Raw genomic sequence first — 21295 nt, 5'->3', positions numbered from 1 at the left:
CAAAGCCCAAGCTTGATGATACAAAAACGAAACCAACAGCTCATAAAAACAAGCATGAGAGTGTATTTACAGAAATGGGCTTTTGTCATCGTAGTGTAGAACCCAAGCCACATTACGGCAATCGAAAAACGAATACGATTCTTGTACCGCCAGATTGCACCTATCACATGGTACCAATTTGGTACCCCCCTCGCCATTCTCTGCGAGCGAAAGTTACGCATGAGAATCGTACGAAAGAGTATATTCTACCTTTTTTCCCTCGTAAAATAAAGGTTTAAGATCCTATTGAACTATTGAATAAGATGCACAGTTTATCCGTCTTAATCAAACCACAAAAGTATTATAGAATACTTTGTAGGCTGTCACCAGCTGGTATCCAGCCAAAATGCACATCGGTGATGTTACGTACTTATAGACCTTTCTTGCTGGAAGTGAACTCGCAAGCAATCTGGAGCAAATCCAATCCCTGTGAGAATCTTTCCCTAGAAATGTAAGAAAATGAGTTATATATACTGAAAGTGCACAGGCACAAGTCGTCTTTGATTTCTTTTCTAAAGAAAATGGAAATCAAAAAATGTCTTTAATTATGATCAATGAATCAAATAATTGAGAACATCTTCAAGCCGAAAAAACAGATCCATCTTTTTTCAGGTTTCTTCTATACAACAGATTCATCTAAATTACAATACATTTCAAGTTTTGACAAGAATATGCTCTTTAAATGACTCGTGTCAAAACATTTGAAACAAAACGCTAAATCCAAACGATTGAGTATAGAGGAAAAACTCCTGAAGCTAAATGCACTATAAACTATACCCGTGATCTTCCCAACTCGTTGGTAGATCTGTTAAGTTGACTTCTTAGGTATTGCCCATTGATGAACTCATTATTTGTATCTGCCAACAAATACAAGCATCTGTCAATGAATGAATGAAACAAATTTTGGGGAAATTGTGAAAGATAAAACAAGAAAATTAAGTAGGTTGAAAGATACCTTATTCACAAGCAAGTTTACTTGCTCCCTATACATTTCTTTTAAGTCTACAATATCAGCACGCAGTTCCTCCAACTAGAAAGAAACAGCAAGTCGGAATAAAATGGCATTTTCCATTTGAATAAAATACGAATTGAACAAAAGAAGAACAAAATATTTCCTGATGAACATTTGCTACCAATTATATCTACTGGACCCCTTCAATGAATTAAAAAGATTTTCTTACCATCTCCCTCTAAAATGAAATGATTCTCATACATGGTCACACTGTTAAAATAACACCAATTTTGGTAGAAAGCACAATAAGCAAATGAAAATTTGGCAACCCTTGAGCTATAGTTCTCTATCTTCAAATATTTCTCAGTATTTATCAAACAAGTGGTCAACTGTATGTAAAATGCCAGGCACAGAACCCTCGATAGCTATAGAATCATTTCATGCATATTCTTTTTCTCCTTGCAATTCACCACATAAGCATAATATTGCTTCTACTATCTCCTTACCCATTTATTTCCTAGCCTATAAAACAAAACTTAGAACTACTAGTGTTTACAGTCGGGAGCACGCTAGGAATTGTATCATAAGACTCCTCCAAAATGCTGGAACAATTTCTAAAGTCTGAAGGATAGCATCAAGTAATAGTAACATGTAGCAGGAATAGAGGACAAAAAAATGGAAGCAGCTTTGTATACCGTACTGAATTGCCTCATTCCACAACAATTTAATGGTCAAAAGTTTCTCTGAAATCAAAACAAGCGATCCCAAACTGAGTTATCATATACGTACCTCCTCATCACGTTCACCCATCAATTCCAGTGCAGCAGAATGCCTGCGCCTAAGTGCTTCTAGCTCTGCTCGAATTCCAGGTAACAAGGCAGAATCTGCCCGCAACTTTTCACACTGTAGACCGAAGAAATCAGAAAAGAATGATGAGATGTAGGAAATCACCTATATCATAAATTTGACTTGCCCAGATTAACATACAGAAACTCACCTGTGCTGTCATTTTGACCAACTCTTCTGCAAGAGAGTCACGGATCGACTCCATGGATGCCTGAAGCAAATAAAAAAAAAAATTAACCTACCAGTGTATATGAAATAGAGTGACAAGTTTTATCCCCATAAACTCATAGAATAGTGAAAATGTATCAGAGCTCTGCAGAAGCCAGATTCACTAAGCACAAGAAACATACAGAATGAATATGTGGTAGCAGCACATATTTCAAAAGCAAATATTTTTTTTTTAAAAGTGATGTTTACCAAGCGAGACATGTATGATGCAAGTTCACCCTCTTTCTGTCGAAGGGCAGCTTCGAAAGCACTAGGTGTCATACTCTTCATGTAGTATGGGCTCAACTCTCCAGGATTTCTCCTTTCTGAGAAACTGTCAGATGTGTCCAAAGAAGCCTGCAGAAAATAGCTCTCCTCCATGCTGCCTAGACTGCCAGCGCTTGAAAGCTTTCGATTCAAGGCTCCTGAAAAATATCAGAAAATATGAACAAGGCAAAAAATAAATAAACTAGCGCGAAGCTGCAAAATAGATAACCATACCATTCTCAAAGCCAGAATTGCTCTTTGCTATAGGGGATTGATCAGATACAGAAGTAGAATGGATGCGAGCTGTTCTTTCCAGATCCAACCGAGCAGCTTTTTCTTTTTCAATTTCCTGTAATAAATAAACAGCTTAGTGAAGATGTATAAAACTTTATACTGCCAATGATAAATAAGTCTCAAGAAAATTTTCTTATCTAATTTCTGCAAAACCACCCAGCTAGATAGCCTCAAAGAAATCATTCTAATAATATCAATATATTGTTTTCCTTAATATCAGTTTCAAACAGATCAGTTTGGGGGAGAGAAAAGCAACAATCCCCTATTTCATTGGTTAATTTCTTCAAAGATTGAAACAAATCAAGTTGAGCATGGTGCACCAAAGCATCAATGAAACCAAATCCTAGCTATGACATAGTAAATGGCCAAGAAACATTGGAAAGAAAGGTAGATCTTGAACACCCGATTATGGAATCCATTGACTCTACATGAATGGTACCAAAAAAAAAAAAAAAAAAAAAAAAAATTAAAAATGGAACCTGCTGTAGAAGCTCCCTGTGCATTAGTGCATCTTGTAACTCTTGCTTGTGCTTCTGCCTCAGCTGTTTAATTTCCTCTTCAAGTTGATTTGCACGACCTTCCTGAGTGTCGGCTTCCTCCTTGGCTGCAAGGTATTCTTGCCTATTTTCAGCAGCTCTCTGTCTTTCCTTTTCGAGGGACCTACTTAACTGCGTTTGCTCTGCCCTAAGACATGAAATCTGAAGCATACAACTGATTTCAGTAAGTTTAATGATAAAAAAGACTCCATCACTAACAAAAGGTTACCCATGGATACCTGAGCTTCAAGAACATTAATTCGTGATAAGGTTTGTGACAAGCGTTCATTCACAGATCGCTCTCTCTCCTCTGCAGAGGCAGATTTGGCCTCTGCTTCCTGAAAAAGTACCAAAAATTAATCAATACAACATACAAATTTTGCACACTTTATATCATAACTAGAAATATGCTTACGAACCTGGAGTCGAGAATTTAGAGATCTCTCTACAGCAGACCAAGCTTCAGCCCTTCTAGCCATTGTTTCCTATCACCAATAGTTGAAAGAAGATAATGTATAAACAAACCAACCAGAGTTTGAAGAGCATAAAGATCCCTGTAGAACTTTAAATATCACCACAATACCTGCATTGCTTCTATTTGCCTTAGAAGAGGCCTTGTAGATTCAGGAACTTGAGTAACCAACTCCTCACACCGGCGCTCACTTGCCTAGAAAGAATAAGTAAAAGTACCTATAACAACTAAAAACTAATGCAGAATAAAGCTTTTACTTAAAACACAATAGGTGAAAGTTGAACACACTTGATAACGTTTTTCAAGGTCTTCAATGTCCCTTCGGAGCATGTCTTCTCTAAAAACAGCCTACAAAATTCAAAAGTAATAAAAAGGTAATATAACCATCACTTATAGCAGGTTAACCGGATCCAATCAACAATCTTGCCAAATTGAGCAAAAACCTGCTGCTCCTTTCTACTCAAAGTTTGTCTTAATTCCTCAAGTGCCTGAACTAGCATACTTTCACGCTCCTGAGCCTCTCTCAGACGACTCTCCAATTCAGTTCTGGCTTCATTATTTGCTCGTGCCTCTGCTAATGATTCAGCCTCCTTGGCTGCAGTCAAAGCATTTGTATAATACTCTTTCTGTCCTGCAAGTTCTGCTTGGTGTTTTTCTATTGTCTCTTGCAGCAACTTTTCTGTTGCTGTCTTGTCCTTCTTGATACTCTCTACCTTATTTTCTTCCACCTGGAAGTGGATCAGAAGTTCGTAAACTTCACTTAATATTTGCACCACGAAATAATGACCATAAAAATAACTATTTGAACACAAGCACATTCATAGACAACTATGAAACCGACTTTCACTAGCGCTTGCTGATAATTTATAAAATGAAAAGCAGAGGACCAAATCAGATACAATAATAAAATTTTAAATGGATGCTCCTCCACCCCAATGTTTTTGTGGAATTGCCTTTATTTTCACGTCATATAGATGCACATACCAATAAACAGATATCAGAAGATATTGAACAATGATTTGAAAAACATTGCAAACAGTTCAACTGGCTAAATTCAAGCCAACCATAGCAAATACATAAAATAAATGCTACAATTATCATTTGCAAGTGCTCTAAGAACTAATCCATTATTGACAAAGAAATATCCAAGCACATAGAGGTCCAAAAATCAAACAAGCATATATAGAGTAGATAATTTCATCACAGATTCAAATGGAAGGAAAAGTAATATTAGAAAAAAATAAGAAAGCAAAAAAGAAGTTCTAAACCAAATTACCTGAAGTTTAGTCATCAAGCCTTTCTTCTCTTCTTCAAGTTCCCGAATCTAAGCTTACACGAAAACAGTGTAAAAGAAGAGAACATTTCCCACATCAGAAAGGCAGCTGCACTATTATTAAACATTAACCCCTTGTTTGGATGAGGGAAAATAAGAGACAAGAAAATAAGAGAGCATTTTGATTTTCCCTTATCTGGGAAGAGGAAGAAAAATCAGGAGGGAAAGAAAACAAGCCTTTTTTTCCTTTTCAAAATTCTCTCTCCAAATTGGAGAGAAAAATAGAAAAAGCTATAAGAATGTGTTAACAGAAGGAAAATAGTTCTATTTTCCTCCCATATCCAAACACGAGGAAAAAAAAAAATATATATATATATATATATATAATTCTTTTTTCAAAACTTTCCTTCCCCTTTATTTTTCTTCCTCCCTTCTTTATTTTCCCAAACAAAGTGTAGAGTTCAGAGAATTATTAAGGTTGTAAAAACCTGAGCTCTTAATTTCCTAATTGTAGATTCTTGAGCAGCCTGCTTTTTTGAAAGTTCCTCTCCTGTAATAGCAAACAAATATCGTCAAACATGTAGTGTGTACAAAAACAAGAGCCTCATTACTTTGCTAAGTCATTGTATATGTCAATTGAGCAAAAATAATGCATTTGTGAACAAGTTATTCCATCGAAATAACAATTATTAGCAGAAGAAATATAAGTACAATAATTGACAATTTATGTAAGCCTAAGCCTAAGCCTAACTGGTCCTACATGCCTAAACATGAGAAACAGAATAGCTTCAACATGCCCCCACAAAATGGTAACAGAAAAACTTTTGTATTTCTTTCCATAGAAGAACAGGAGAAGATTGGTTCAATGGTAGCTCTACCTTCAGCCATAACCTGACTGATAATTTCATCTTTTTCCTTTAGAAGAGCAGCCGCATCACTTTTTTTATTCTGTTCTCTCCGGAGTGTATCCCTTTCCTTTGTAAGTGCATAAACCTATAACCAAACTTAGAAATTAGTAACAAAAATATAGGCAATAAGATTAATAAACTGTTTCTTTCTCCATTAAAGCATACAGAAAATATGACCACAAGAAGCTAAACTTTTAAGTTTTACTTGTACGAGATCTGCTGCATGAAATTTTTTAGATCATACTGGCCTTTGAAAATACATTATACATTTCTAAGACATATTGAAATCCAAATGCTGCCAACAATCTACATGAAACACCTTTTTCCGCATCATTTTTTTTTACATGTAACATAATTATATGACAAAAGGTATTGCAGAAAAACAGCCAAAACATCATTCTTGGCTTTCAGAAATGTAGACAAAAATTACATATTAGCATCATTTTTCAAGAATATATTGCATGGAACAGCTAAGAATATCTTGCAGTACACGACCTATTAGCAGAAAGGATCTATATGTTAAGCAATACATATAGCTGTATGAGCCAATCTTTATTATATCTTGGGCTAAACATGTAACAATCAAGGTTGTTCATTCTCCAAGACAATAACAACTCATTTCTGGTTGCAGTTGCAAATATACAAAAGGCACTAAATCAGGCTTTAATGAATGATTTTTTTTATTATTATTAAAAATAAGTAGATTTATCAAGGAAAAACATGAAAGAGCGTACCTTTCTTTCAAGAGTTGCAACCCTTTGATGGTACTCCTCTCTTAAAGACTCAATTTCTGCATCAGTGGATTTTCTCTGTTCCATACCATTCAGTCAAGTTAGCCCAGAGACAGAAGAAAGAGTTTAACATAATATAATCAAGCTTCAAACTAAAAAGAGGGGTCAAAGGGAAAAAAAAAAAATTATCATCAGCACAATAAATTAAAGGAAGCTGAACAAGTTTCTCCAATAGACATTAGGTAACCCATCAAATTGTAAGTACAAACAAGCACACGATGACCACCTCCCATAAAACTAATCAGATGGGGGGAATCTTAGGGCATAAATCAGAATTTTAAGTTACAAGCTAAGCATGTGACAGCATTGGAGATATAAAGCATCTATATTGAAGAGCATAGCTAGATAAACACAGAAGTAGAATGCAATGCATTACAAGCTTTATCCTAATTCTGAATAATAGCAAGTAAAAGTTAAAAATACCACTGCATTTACCATCAAAACTATAACCTACACCAAAAAAATGGAGTATTGCAACAAATTGTAGTTGGAAAATGCTATTTTCATGATTCAGAATATAAAAAAAAAAAAAAAAAAAAAAAAAAAAAAAAAAAAAAGTCTATTAATAAAATAAGCTAACATAAATATGTAATTAGTCCATAGTAATGCAAAGGAATAAAAGAAGTAAGATTCATATTTACCTTCAAATCATCAATCACAGCTTTCAGGTTCTCATTTTCATTCATCAACTTTGCAATCTCATCAGCCTTTGCCTGAAATATTTTACACAAATAAATACAAGTATAAGATGTCCCCAAAAGACACCTAAAAAACACAAGATAGCACGAGGAGAATGTATCAGAGTAGTTACAAAAAGTTCCTAGTATTTTATTTATTTTTCCCAGACAACAGTTTTTATATCAAGTGAAATACCTGAGCTTGCCTTGCAGCACCTTGTAATGCAGCTTCCATCATTTTCATCTCCATCTTCACCTTTTCTAATTCGATCATTGAATCTATGGAGTCAGAAACATTTGATGCCGAGCTCAACCTTTGCTCTTTGATCTCCATCTCACCACTATTAGCTTGCTTGTCCTCTGAAACTATTTTAACATTTGCATCATTGTCACTAGAAGCAGCCATCTCTGAAGCCTCATCTACATGAAGTGCAGTAGGGAAAGAAACTCGTCGATCCTTTTGTACCTCTTCAGTGCTGACTGGTGAACCAGATGGATCAACTCCAGCTTGGGGATCAATTGATGCCTCGGCTTGGGCATCATTTGAGATTTCAGCCTGAATAACAGGACCTTCTTCTACTGTGTCCTCTGCTTGCATCTTCTGTTCATCTTTCCTCTCATGCCTATCAACCACGCTATGCAACTCAGCATGCATGACAGTATCATCCTCAATCTGATTGACTCCAACAACTCCTGACTTAATCTCCACCAACTCTGATTCATCAGCAGGACCCACTTCTGATATCTGTTCCTCCTGCTTATTATCAACTGAAACCGTTGTCTTAACATCATGATCAACAGATTCAGGAGGTTCAACAGGTCCAGATTCATGTTTGACAGGCTCTAAGATCACATTATCTTTTTTTTCCACAATCACTGGATGCTCATCCTCTTTCTCATTTTTGAGCCCTTGGTTTTCTTCTTCAACTGTAGATTGTTTGCCAACAGACCTCCGTGTCTCATCTTCCTCAACTGTAGACAATTTCTGAGGAGAGTCATTTTTCCCCGAAGATTCAGTATCACTATCCTCACTTTTCTGCCCCATAAAGGACATAACCGGCCATAGTCCCGAAGCTGGAAGGCAAATTGGAGAGAAATTATAAATATAAGCAATCTCTAATTTACAACTTAAAATTTTCTTGTATAAAGATGCAGAATGTGCCATTCGATAATTTCTGTTAAACCGATTATTTGAATTAACCAATTTCAAATTGAATAAGAATGCAACTTGTACTACGCTCCTCAATAAAGAGGCACTTGCAGCTCCTAATATTTTGTCAACAACTAAGAGAACTAAAAACAAGAAATACATGAGAGATTGAGAGTACCTTCGCTGCTAGATTCGGGGTTCTCCTCCAAGCCAAGAGCAGTGTCGAAATTCTTCTCAATATTCTTGACGCTCTCGCTGAGCTTATTCACCGCACCAGCAAGATCCGGGAAGTTCCCCAAGGAGACCTTCCCGCTAAACCACGCCATCTTTTAAGCACAGCCAATTTGAAAACAATTCAATCCTATTCCCACATACAAATCCCTGACTTTAAAAATCCGATACGCCATTAAAAAAAAAGAATAATTAATCATAGATCACAAACAAACAAACAAACAAAAAATCCAACAATGGAGCTGTTTCTAAATAGAATCAAGATCATTAGTTCGATTATATCACCGACACTAACACATATTTCAAGATCTGAATGCAATCAGATTTCATCTTAAATTATAAAAGCAGTAGGAATTCAAATTCAAAAATTAAAAAAGAAGAAAAGAAACGTGAGTAAGACTGAGTAAGTAGCTAAACAGAACTTGATTAACAAATGGAAGAAGGGTTTCAGATACTAAAATTATTGCAAAGAACGTGATCAATCTAATGAAATTCATGAGAATATTATGATATAGAAAAGAGGTGAAAAGGCAAGAGAGCATAAATAAAAACCTTAAAATTGGGAATGCGATAGGATTTAAGCCATAGCTGCCTCTGATTTTGGTTAAGCTGTTGATGGTTATCTGGCACTGGCTTTGAGAGAGAAATGGAAAAGGAGGGAGAGAGGGGAAATGGTTTTAGTTCGGTGTGGAAATAGAGAAATGACAGTCGATCCAATGAACCGGTAAATGTAGATTACTGGGCAGTAAGATTGAGTAAATGAGAATATGACATAGGTCATAAAGGATGGTAAGCTGTTGAATCAAAAATATCTTTTTACCATATCCAAATTGAAGACTTTAATTTATTTGTAATTTAGAAACATAACAAATTTATAAGAAAATAAAATTTCCAAAAAAAAAATTTATTAGAAAATAAAATTAGTTAATACGAGATATTAAATTTGTGGAAAAATATTTATATAGAGAAATCTTTATTAGACTTCCATTCATTGAAGACTTTAATTTATTTGTCATTTAAAAACATAACAAATTTATAAAAAAATAAATAAATTAACATAAAATCAGATTAGCTTTCACACTTAAAAATATATATGATAATGCTCGTAAAAAAAGTCAGTAGAATATACCAAATTATGAATATTATTTTTGAATCTGAAAATAATTAAAAGAGAGAGTGATATCTAGATTTTGAATTTTAATTTTTTATACCATGAACCATGCATTTTCATGGATAACTCATCAATGAAGTGGCAAATTAGATTGTAAAATTTTTTATATTTTTGCATAATATACTTTTAAGAATGAAATAAATAAAATTTAATTAGTGAACATACATATTAAATTGAATGCAAAAATTCACATTTAAACTTTCATAAAAAAAGCAAATTTTTGAAAATTGAAATCCTTACCAATATATTTAATTAAAACGTACATACTACATAGTAATTATCTTTATATTTTATCACCGTTCTTAAAGGAGAACTAATTTCTTTCTCTTCTAGCCTAAATTTTCATTATTTGTTATCACCTTTTGGTGTCATTTTTCATTCAACAATTTCAAATGCCTGATCAATAAAGAAAGGATAATTAATTATTCAGTTTCTAAATTTTTATTAAATATTTTTACAGTTTGATAAGATTACTGATTGAGTTACCGTTAAATCTTTTACGACATATAAGTGTTTTCTTTTTTTTGTTTAGAAGTTTACTATAAGTGTTGTTAATATATTTAATTATTATATCCAAAAAGTACTTATTTTACCATGAAATATTATATAATATTCAATTTTCTTTAATAACTTACGTTTAAAATAATGTTATTATTTGTCCTTCACATTTAACATTAGAGTACTATTTAATCATCTACTTAACTATAAAAATATCACTATTTAAATGGAATAATTAAATAGTTTAATGAGTATAAATTTAAGAATGAGTTAATAATTTTTCGAAACAACATGAATATACTCAATCCGTTTAGTAACATTTCATTTGTTTCACAAAATTAATAAAATGACTCGAACAAATCGATTTTCTAAAAATATATAGTAAAAGGTCTAAATTGTCATTCTTAAAATTAAAAATGCTGCAATTAATTTTACTGTAAAATAAATACTAATTTTATCTCATATTAAAACACTATTTTATATCATATTAAAACATTATTATACCAATTAGGTGATGGTCTGGTTGGTCTTCTCACTTATGTGAAGAGTGAAAAATCTTTAGTAGGTCTTGAGTTTGAGTCATCTCAATCATAGTTGTGAATTTTTAATTTAACTATGATATAAAAATAAATTACACTCGATAAATATGAACAAAATTTTAAAAATTAAAAATTATTAATATATTCTCATAAATCAATATCAATATATATATATATATATATATATATATATATATATATATATATAAAGTAGGAAGAATTTTTTTTAGTATTGTCACGTGGGATTCTAAATTAATGACATGTGTGTGGCTTAATTGTTTATTTTTATATTTATTTAAAAATTAATTAATTTATGATTGAATTAAACTATCTTAAATATAATTGATTAATATAACATTAGAGAATTAACAGTGTATTGAGTAACAATTTATATAACTTTTAATGATATAAATAAATTACATAATTTATAAATTTGAATGATATATGCAACTATTATTTAATATTAAAAACTAAAAAATTTTATATTAAATTAAATTATGTTAAATATAATTGATTAATTATAGTATTAATAATATGATAAGTTGAAGATTTATACAACTCTTAATTATTTAAAATAAATTATTTATTCATGAATTTTAATGAAATAATGAGTTAAATATATTTTACATTAATTTTAAAATAAATCAAATTAATGAATTTTACCACCTTCCATTTTGCTTTTTTTTTTTATTTGTCTCTATAAATTTCAATATTTTTAATCCATATTCCTGAACACATACCTATCTACTAATTTTTACTTTAATAATAAAAAATTTGATAATAAAAAATCAAGCTATTTTTTTACTATTAATATATTTTTATAATATTTTTAATAGCACAATAAAATAAATTTCATTTAATAATCTATAAATTATATTTATATATATATATATATTCTCTAATTTTAATTTTTTTTTAACCGTGCATAGCATGGATATATTGCTAGTATATATATAAAGTAAGCATTTTTTCCTTAGAAAGTTGACATGTGTCATATCCACTTGGCATTTTAATTTGACATGTGGTATATTCCTCCAATCAGGCTTTTAATTAGCATGTTATGATTTGATTATTTAATATATTAATGTATTGGTTTGATTTGATTTTATTTGAATTTATTTAAAGTTAGTGTTTCTGATTTGATTTGATTTGATTATTCAATGTATTAATATATTGGTTTGGTTTGAATTTATTTTGAGTTAGTGTTTTTGATTTGGTTTGATTTGATTATTTACATTTTTATTTTGATTTATTTTGAATTAATATTTTTGATTTGATTTGATTTGATTATTTAATGTATTAATGGATTTAAGTAATTATTATTAATTATTAAATTTTTTAAAAAATGATAAAGTTTAATAACAAACGTTTCTGTATATTAATGGCTTCAAATTTGTGAAGTTACACAAACATTTCAATGCTTTATTAGTGTATTAATGTTTTTAACGCTTGATTTGGTTATTTGTGTATTTTTATTAGTGTTTTCGTTTAATTTTTTTTAAATAGTGCAGTAATGCATTTTTTAAAAATTTTAAATTGTTCACTCTCAAGAAACACTTTAACTTTCTTAAAAATAATATATATTAAGTTGTATCACTATATTCTTATGTATTTTTGACAAAAGTGTATTGATATCTCATTTTACATATATTATTCTTTTTTTTTTTCTTAAAGTTCAGAATTTTCTTCATTTCAACTATTTTCAGTAATGGGGTAGCTCAAACTTTTTTTTGTCTCATTTTTTAAAGACTATTTAACATGTTTTTGCAGCTGTAAATTATCCAATACAAGTTAAAAGTACGATATAATTGAAATTTTGAATACAAATAAAGATAATTGGAAAATAAAAGTGAGGGTATCACGATTGTAGGATGTGTCTTTCAATAATAGTGGATATTTTACTAGTACAAAGATGATATTAATGGATGAAAAGATTAAATATAATATTTTACATTTTTATTATTTGCATAACCAATTAAAAATAATGTTGTCATTTAAAATATTTGTATGTAATCATTTTTTTATATTTGTTATTATAGGGAAATTATATGCTATCACCGCTAGAATTTAGTTCATTTTATTTTATGATATAAAGCCTTTTACATAAACTGTGGATTTTAATTCAGCTGTAAATTAATCTATTTTTTGAATATTTGTACTGACAGTTTCGGGCTTTTTAGATGAAAAATTAAGGATAAACAGACGATTAGATTTACATGAGCTTTATATTTTAATATTTAAATATTTTTAAATTTTAAACCTGCATATTGAGAGATAAATATAAAAATTAATCTGGAATTTAATATTAAAAGCTTTCATTATACAAATTAATTAAAAAATTAGAATTGAAATTTCATTTCGATAAAATTTATAAAAAAACCAGTGCTTTAGTAACTACCTAAAGTAGAAACAAAGTAAAAATATCGTTTGTTAGCGTCGAGTTGGAACGGAAAGGAGGTGCAATAAACCGCGACTGAAATGAGCAACTTATAATTACTCGCAAGAAATATGTTTTTTTCTTTTCAAAAGAACTTCTTCCTGTCGTCTCAAGGATACTTTCCGCCCTATACATGTTTACAAATTGCAAGCGAGTCATTTCATCAGATTTCAAATTTCTCTAAGTTTCGTTCCAATATCTGTCTCTTTCTCTCTATTCAGTGACTCGGAGCTCTCCGAAATCTAGCTTCACTGTAATTCTCTTCCTTCACTTCTTTTTGCCTATTTGCATTGTTTTAGTGTAATTGAAAGCTTTTAATTCTGTTTGGTTGCTGAGAAAACGAATCCAAAAGCAAAAGATAAAGGTTAGTAGCGTACGTTTCCCGATGAGTTTGCTCTTGTATAGACTATAGACCGAAGGACTTTGCCTCATTTTTAGGCATTTACTTAATCGTTACTACATACTCATACTTTACTTTTCCAAGATCACATTAAAATTTTGAACATTGGCCTTTCCTCATCGTTTCTCACACTTTATCGGGTTGTAAACAGAGTCCAGAAGTATTTATTTATTCGAATTTTAATTAACCTAGCATCTTTTTCCGAGAATTTAAAGTGTTGATGGAGCAAAACGAGGGTGGAGAGTTCCCGCCAAAAAACAGTTGAATCATTTGAAAAAGCAATACATACTGTTGATGTGACGTTGGATTTCCCGCCTAAAACGCTAGAATCAGTAGAAAGAACTACAATAATTGTTACGGACACATCAAGTTTCAATCAAAGAAAGCTGGCTAGGCGGCTAGTTTTCACTGAGTTCGGTTTGTCACCTCTGGTCTCTACATCGCCGCAGGCAGATCCACCTTCGCTTCCACGTTCTCCATTTCCTGCAATGTGAGTCCTCTTCTAAGTTAAAATAGCTCCCTGATTTGATTAATTGGAATTTGGAATGACTTGCGATTGTATTTCTCTTTTAACTACCCTCTGAATTTTGTTCACTAAAAACGTTTTAGTTGAAAACCTTCCTTGAGAAGAAAAAAAAAAAATCCAGTGCATAGAAATGTTTAGCTTTGCAATTCTGCGTGCGATTGCCTCTATTGATACGGAATCGCTTTTGCTAACGCTTTATTGTTGTCAGATCGGGAAAAGTTGATAATATTTTGTTGAAATTTTCCATTTATTTATTTCATGATGGGAAGTTAGACTCTCCAAGATTGATGCCACGGTTACGCGCCAGAATAATCAGCGGTGCTCCAATGATTCGCAGACGATGTCACTGCAAGCAATCGAAATGCATACAACTGTGAGTCCAGAATCTACATATATTTGAAAAAGTAAAAGACAAATCTTACATTAATGTACTTAACTATATACGTATCATTATTTTATCCTGTATCAATGATTCTTTGTAGCTGTCCAGAAGTTGTTGCTTCGGCCTACGAAAATGGTGTTTTTCCCCAATGCATGTATGAATGGATTTTCCTAATGATATGCTGCATAATAGGAGGAAATTACATTTGTTGGCTCTCACTAACTAGAAAATGATCATCAACAAATTGGCAGGTACTGTGAATGCTTTGCTTCTGGAGCATTCTGTGATGGTTGCGGCTGTTCTGCTTGTCATAATAATATTGAGAATGAGGCTATAAGGAAATCAACTATTGAAAGTATTCTGAAGCGTAACCGAAAAGCTTTCAAGCCAAAGATTGCTAGCAGTTCCCAAACTGATGGGGTATGCAAGTGTTATCCGTGTAGGTCCATTCAGCAAGCCATCGTCCTGAATTAATCAGGATCAGATCATCTTTCTTCATTCTGTTGTTGCTTAGAACCATTTATGTACTGTTTGTATGCTAAACTGTCTTTCACCCTCACTCCTCTTAGCTTGCTTGCTGGATTTGTTCCTTACTTCAAGCCCAATGCAAATCACACAAGTCAAATTAGTTAAACAACTTTTGAATATAACATATGTTCTTGAAATTTCAGTAAACTGAAAAATATCCTCTATTAGTAGTTAAAGATCTGATTTTTCACCTCAGGTTTGCTGTATTACCGTTGTTGCTAATGCTCTTATAACAGTTACGCTCGCATGTCTAGCAGTTACTTATTTTTTTGCTTAGGGTCTTAATTCAATTGGGATTTATAACAGCAAAAAATTGAACGTCAAGCAGACTGAAAGAAATGAAAGAATTGAAAATTTACCATGAGAGAATATCAAGTCTACAAATGTGTATCCTTAATGAACTAAAGAAACATGGTAGAATTAGCCTTCCTAGGTCCTTAAACTTCAGCATTACCGAATAACTCCTCACTTGACATAATATTGTTGCCTTATATCATGGAACATTCAATTTACAGAACATTTTAAAGATGTGAGTTTTAGTGTTGAAGTTTTACAATGCAGTTTGATTAGTGGATAACAATTTGAATTTGCTGATGGATTTCTTGTTTCTTACATAAATGTCTTTTTGTTTCTCTGTCTTAACTTTATTAACTGCATTTAACGTGTTTTGCACAAACATAGGATAATGCGAAGACTGTTCCAATCATGCTCGTAGGAGAACAGAAGGGATGCCACTGCAAAAAATCTAATTGCATCAAGAAGTACTGCGAGTGCTTCCAAGCAAACATCAGATGCTCAGAGAATTGCAAATGTGTTAAGTGCAAGAATCTGGAAGTAAATGAGCAGAGAACGGCTCATTCTTGGGGAGAATATGATAACAGTAAAGCCTCTGTTGAGGAGACAAATGCTGCTACTTTTGCTGCTATTGGATCCTCAGGCTATAGCTTCTCTCAAGAAACCAGAAAGAGAAAGTACCAAGAGATTCTTGATTCGGACAAGAAAGAGCAGGAAATTCAGGACATTAAACAAGATCAACAGGTATGGAAATTTTCACATCCAGAGTCCTGACTTTGGTCGTATCTTACATATGTAGTTTGTAAGTTTAATGGGAATATGATATTTTAGCAATTAGCTTTGCTATGAGAATAAAAGTGGAATTATCTTGCCCTTAGCTCGAATAGGCTTGATTTTGTCTTCATTATATTTATTCTCTACATTACCTTGATCTCTGCGGTTCAGTGCTATATTATCCATCTCCACCTTCCTTTGAATATTCAATTATTTATGTTTTCTTGGATAGGGATGGACTTTTCTTTATTCTTTAATTTTTCTCTTTGACTTATTACTTCACTTATCCATCTTTTCCTACTTAAGTTGCTGTATATTCTATGATTTTTAGCAGGAAAATCCAGTCACAGTTTCTGGTTCCTTCCCTACCTTTTCTGTTACTCCTGCTCACTGTATTCTTAGTTCTACAGTCTTGGGCTCTTCAAAGTTTGCATACAGGTCTTTGTTTTCCCTAGTAGTCCTTAAAGTTTTCCAATTATTAGGATTTTCTATGTTTTCCATCTGCATGAACTAATTAGCCTTGCTAATTGTGGCAAGATCATTGTTGGCGGACGTCGTTCAACCGCTCGACACGAGAGAGCTCTGTTCATTTTTGGTGGTGGCATCCAAGGCTGCTAAAATTCTTCCCGGTATTAACACACCTCATGAAATATAACAGATTCCGGATTAAAGCATACAAATTTTACGGTCAGGTTAAGAACACATGAATTTGAGTGTAGGATTACTCCCCAATCTGGCCATCCGCCTCTCTCATCTTCCTTAAATCAAGAACTCACTTCCATAGTTGGCCAATTGACTATTTGCTGGTTCAATTAGTTTGATATAAATTATAAGTTAGGCTTATTTAAAACAGAAGAAAACTACTGAGTATGTGTTTTTATAATAACTCCCTTTTGATTAGCATCTTACTGTGTTTTTTGCAAAAGATTTCTATTGTTCTCTCTCTCTCTCTCTCTCTCTCTCTCTCTCTCTCTCTCTCTCTTTTCTTGTAATTGCTTTCTTATTTCCTACCATTTTTTTATTGACATGAATTATGTAAATTTTTTTCCTTTTCCTATGATTGCTTCCACCCTTAGAAGAATTTTATGATTGATCTTGTATGAGTTGTGTGCACGATGGGACTTTTCACATTTGAATGCTGCGACGTTTCTTCCATGAAAAAAAAAAAAATGCCACTGTAGACATGCAGGAAGCAAAAGAAAACCAGATAGCCACAATTCCTGCAGACCAGAATGGGAAAAATCAGGAGAAGGAACCTGATGATCAGAAAGTGACGTCTGATAACAACTTGAGTACTGGCAACCAAACTGATACCCTTGATGTAGAGGTCTCTAGATCTGATGGTACTAATGTGCAAGAAGGTAGGCTTTTTTATCTCAGAGAGATGAATTGATGTGTGATGAGGAAGAAATATTATTCCATGGACCTGCTTCTCCAGAAGAGATTCTGAATCATGGATTTACTGCAGATTTCTATGGAGAGATGGAAAGGCTTGCTTTGACATGTTTACATGATTGTCTTGCCAAGCTCATCACTTTTGGAGGGGTAAAAGGTAAGGTTTTCCGATTGATTATGAATGTAATATAAAAATTACTAACACAAAAGATTTTCATCATCAATTCAACAGAAAGATATGTTAGACCAGTTCTTTCAACAGAACAAAAAGTTACTTTCTGTACGCGAAATTTTATTGATTTTAGCATACCTTTTCGCAATGTGGAAATTTTATCAGCTAGAATTGTGATACATTTGGTTTGAACTTTGCAGCAGCAGAATTAGTGAAATCAGCACTAAAATCTGATCTAAACTGAGATCTGACCGAAAGATAGGTTTAAATTTTACTCCAAAAGCTCAAGGTGAACAGAATGCTTAAACATCTCCAAATTCAAGTGAGGTTACTGCCACAGTTGGTAACAATCCAAGAGAAAAAAAAAAAAAATGAAAAAAACACCCACTTTCTCACCTATGACTGGAGACTCAATTCTCTTCCATAGTTTTTATTCAAATTCCAAGGAACAAAATGATGAGAACAGTGCATGTTATTTGAATCTATCCTATTCGATGTTATTCGCTAGAAATGCAAAGGATAATTATATTTGCTCCTAAAATTCAAGTTATGTTCTTCCAAAATAAGGATAATGTCTCTCTTGCCTCCTACCGATGTCTTCATTTTGTTAAATTTATCCTGTCTACTTCCAATCCAAGGATTTGCATAATTTTTTTTATGTATTTCTCCTTTGAAAACAGCAACCATCACTTAGGCTCTTCTTCATTTCCCTACCTTAGATTTTTCCAATGCACCGCACCAATTGCACCATACTTTTTTGTTCTTGAACTATGAATCTTGCAATCCAACTTATGTTCAGTTCACCAAGAATGACCAACAGTATATAATCCATCTCTAAAATGATATCAATCCAAATTCAATAGCTAGCCTTTTTCTGTGCGTCCTATTAGTCTTTTCCACCATCTTCTGCACCATGAAAATTTGAACCTATATTAGGCACAAAGCAACATCTTCCATTAATTCGTCCAATTCCAAACTCTTTAACTCAGCAAATATTGCCTCAGATTAAGTATGCTTAAGTGTCTCCAGAAACAAGTGCATGAATTTTGTTTTCCACATCAATCAATACTTTTTTTCAGTCCCTTATCAGTCATTAATTTTCTCAACTTTGCAACTCCATCCCATCTCCCGGCTTGAGCATAAATGTTTGATAATATCGCATAGTTGCCAGCATCATCAGGTTCAAACTCAATCAATTTCTCTAGTGCAAGTTCCCCGAACTCTACATTCCCATGGATTTTACATGAATTCAGTAAAGCACCCCATATACCAGCATCTGGCACCATTCTCATTTGCATTATAAGATGATAAGCCTCAACTAATCGACCTGAATGGCCAAGTAGATCAATCATGCACGTATAATGCTGAATTGCTGGTTCAATATGGTAATCTCTCACCATTGATTCAAAAAAGTACCGACCTTTTTCAAGCAAACAGTCATGGCTACAAGCTGACAGAACACCGACAAATGTTATATGATCAGGTTTTGCCACTTCCCTCATTTTATCAAACAATTCCAGCGCCTCATTTGTACGACCATGCATTGCGTACCCAGTAATCATTGCATTCCAAGATACAACCCTTTTCTCTTTCAGTTGGTCGAACAAATTATGGGCCACCTTCAATGAACCACACTTTGCATACATATCCAATAATGTTGTTTTCACCTTATCATTTGACTCAAACCTCCATCTCCATGCAAACCCATGAAGCTCCTTACCTTGAGGAAGGAGTCCAATAGCAGCTGAAGCTGATATGACAGTCACAAGAGTGGCTTCACTTGGCCTCAAACCTGACAACACCATTTCACTACACAAAGAAATTGACTTATCTGGTTTATCATTTTGAGAATACGCAGCAAGCATAGAATTCCACAAAACAACATCTCTTACAGCAATCTTGTCAAAAACTTCACGTGCATTATCCACAAGACCACATTTTGCATACATGTCAATTAAAGCTGCACCTACAAACACATCCCCTTCCCATCCACTTCTTATTACCTGTCCATGAATCTTTCTCCCATCCTCAATAGCTGAAACCGTTGAACACGCTTTTAGAACAAAAGGGAAAGTAAAGTTATCAGGCACTAAACCATAATCAAACATTCTATAATAAAGCTCAATTGCAACTCCGTGGGGACCATACCACGCATATCCCTGGATCAATATATTCCAGAGAAACAAATTTCTTTTAGGAATTTTATCAAACAACAGGTGTGCTTCACGTAAACAATTGCAAATGCAATAAAGATTGACTAATTTAGTCGCTAAAAATTCATCAAATCCAAGACCCAGATGGCATAAGCAAGCATGGAGCTGTTTTCCAGGGACTAGAGCCTTTTGGTTGAGGCAACATTGGAGAAAGAGTGCATAGTATGAAGGTGTTTGATTGGAAGAAAATGAAAAAGAAACGATATTTTGTGATTTTGCTTTGGGTTTAACAGTGGTTGAGATGTGCATTAAATGAATTGAAAATCGGGTTTTCAGATGACATAGTAAAGGTCGTTTCAGTCTTGTTTGAAAGCAAGGACTCATTTGAGTACTTGCCAATTATTGAGCCAAATAATAACGTTTTGGCCATAGCATATTTTAACTTAAGCTTGCAGCCGCGGACGGTTGCATGTGGTTACTGCCTTCAGATCCCACATCGTAAGAAAACAAAGAGAACAAAGGGAACGACTATTATAAATAAAGAAACTCAACAACAAAGAAGGCATACCTTTCTCGGCCTTTTGGCTAAGATCAAGTGTAGTATCTGTTCTTATCAGTTTAATATCTGATACGTGGACCATTGGTCCACATGATATTAAATTAATTTTTTTAGGGGGGGCCCATTCCAGTAGCTTGCTACTGGGGTCCTCGAGCGTCGCCCATGCGTTGCACTACTGCAAGGGCCTGGCGCGCCCCACCAAAGCTAGTTAAAAAACTTTTCCTAGGAGCCCCAAATACGGTGAGCTTGGGCCTGGGTTGGTTGAACTTTGGCCTTCGAAAATTTCTGGAAGGGCTCCCGTTTTGGGAGAAGCCCTGCAATTTTAAGTTTTAAACATTTAATTATGTTAGCAAATGTTTCGGATGTTTAGTTCATTTTATAGTATTCCCTAAGAGTATTTATATTTATTGTTTGTGGATTTCTTTTCTAAAGGAAGTTCATTGGAGTAATTAGGCTTTAATTTAATTAGAAGATATTAGCCTGCATAGACTTTTAAATATTCATTTCTATTATTTAATAACTGAGATTGAATTTAGAGGATTGATATACTTAAATTTAAAATCTATTGAGAAACAATGTCATCCAAATGAAATTATTAACTTTCATTTCTTTCATATAATTTTTTAACAACCAATCTAAGTGATGTTTTCTTTTACGAGAATAGTTACCAGCGACGATCGGGAGCCAAAAAGCATTCTATAGTAGCATATAGATAATGCATGCAGGCATCATATCCTTGGCATTTTAATTAGAATGTGGTACAGTCTTATTCTTTTCATAGAAATAATTCAATCCCACATTGGTTAGAACTTAACAACCTTGAC

General features: G+C 33.1%; 3 protein-coding genes and 1 non-coding gene across 4 annotated transcripts; 2 read left to right on the top strand and 2 right to left on the bottom strand.

Moving 5' to 3' along the window:
- Positions 1-561: 561 nt before the first annotated feature.
- On the bottom strand, positions 562-9353 carry GC5 (golgin Putative 5). Its single transcript, XM_012217988.4, has 20 exons — positions 9196-9353; positions 8591-8797; positions 7459-8336; positions 7227-7298; positions 6529-6603; positions 5765-5879; positions 5375-5436; positions 4890-4937; positions 4057-4341; positions 3902-3961; positions 3725-3808; positions 3561-3626; positions 3381-3479; positions 3085-3303; positions 2546-2660; positions 2255-2469; positions 1989-2048; positions 1781-1894; positions 995-1069; positions 562-896 (listed from the first exon to the last, which is right to left on the bottom strand). Exons 2-20 carry the CDS (start codon positions 8736-8738, stop codon positions 861-863), a joined length of 2826 nt encoding a protein of 941 aa, XP_012073378.1. The 5' UTR covers positions 8739-8797; positions 9196-9353; the 3' UTR covers positions 562-860.
- A 4556-nt stretch (positions 9354-13909) lies between these two features.
- LOC105635090 (Tesmin/TSO1-like CXC domain-containing protein) lies at positions 13910-18300 on the top strand (the record flags this gene model as incomplete). The annotated part of the gene is made up of 10 exons (XM_037637721.2): positions 13910-14178; positions 14423-14587; positions 14697-14750; positions 14848-15016; positions 15806-16162; positions 16524-16630; positions 16730-16821; positions 17374-17553; positions 17661-17744; positions 17960-18300. Coding segments are annotated over 10 exons (1521 nt in total), but the record flags the coding sequence as incomplete, so codon positions are not given.
- On the bottom strand, positions 18008-20638 carry LOC105635088 (pentatricopeptide repeat-containing protein CRR2, chloroplastic). The gene has a single exon (XM_020679663.3). The coding sequence runs from the start codon at positions 20294-20296 to the stop codon at positions 18818-18820; it is 1479 nt and encodes a 492-aa protein (XP_020535322.1). The 5' UTR covers positions 20297-20638; the 3' UTR covers positions 18008-18817.
- On the top strand, positions 20477-20670 carry LOC119370179 (U2 spliceosomal RNA). The gene has a single exon (XR_005177755.1). It is a non-coding gene; the product is annotated as a U2 spliceosomal RNA (small nuclear RNA).
- The last annotated feature ends 625 nt before the right edge of the window (positions 20671-21295 follow it).

The sequence above is a fragment of the Jatropha curcas genome, chromosome 1 (genome assembly GCF_041381405.1).
Source record: "Jatropha curcas cultivar XTBG-Jc1 chromosome 1, XTBG_Jcur_1.0, whole genome shotgun sequence".
Lineage (NCBI taxonomy): Eukaryota > Viridiplantae > Streptophyta > Magnoliopsida > Malpighiales > Euphorbiaceae > Jatropha > Jatropha curcas.
Note: the sequence above shows the minus strand (reverse complement) of the source record. Positions and strands in the feature narration are given on the sequence as shown.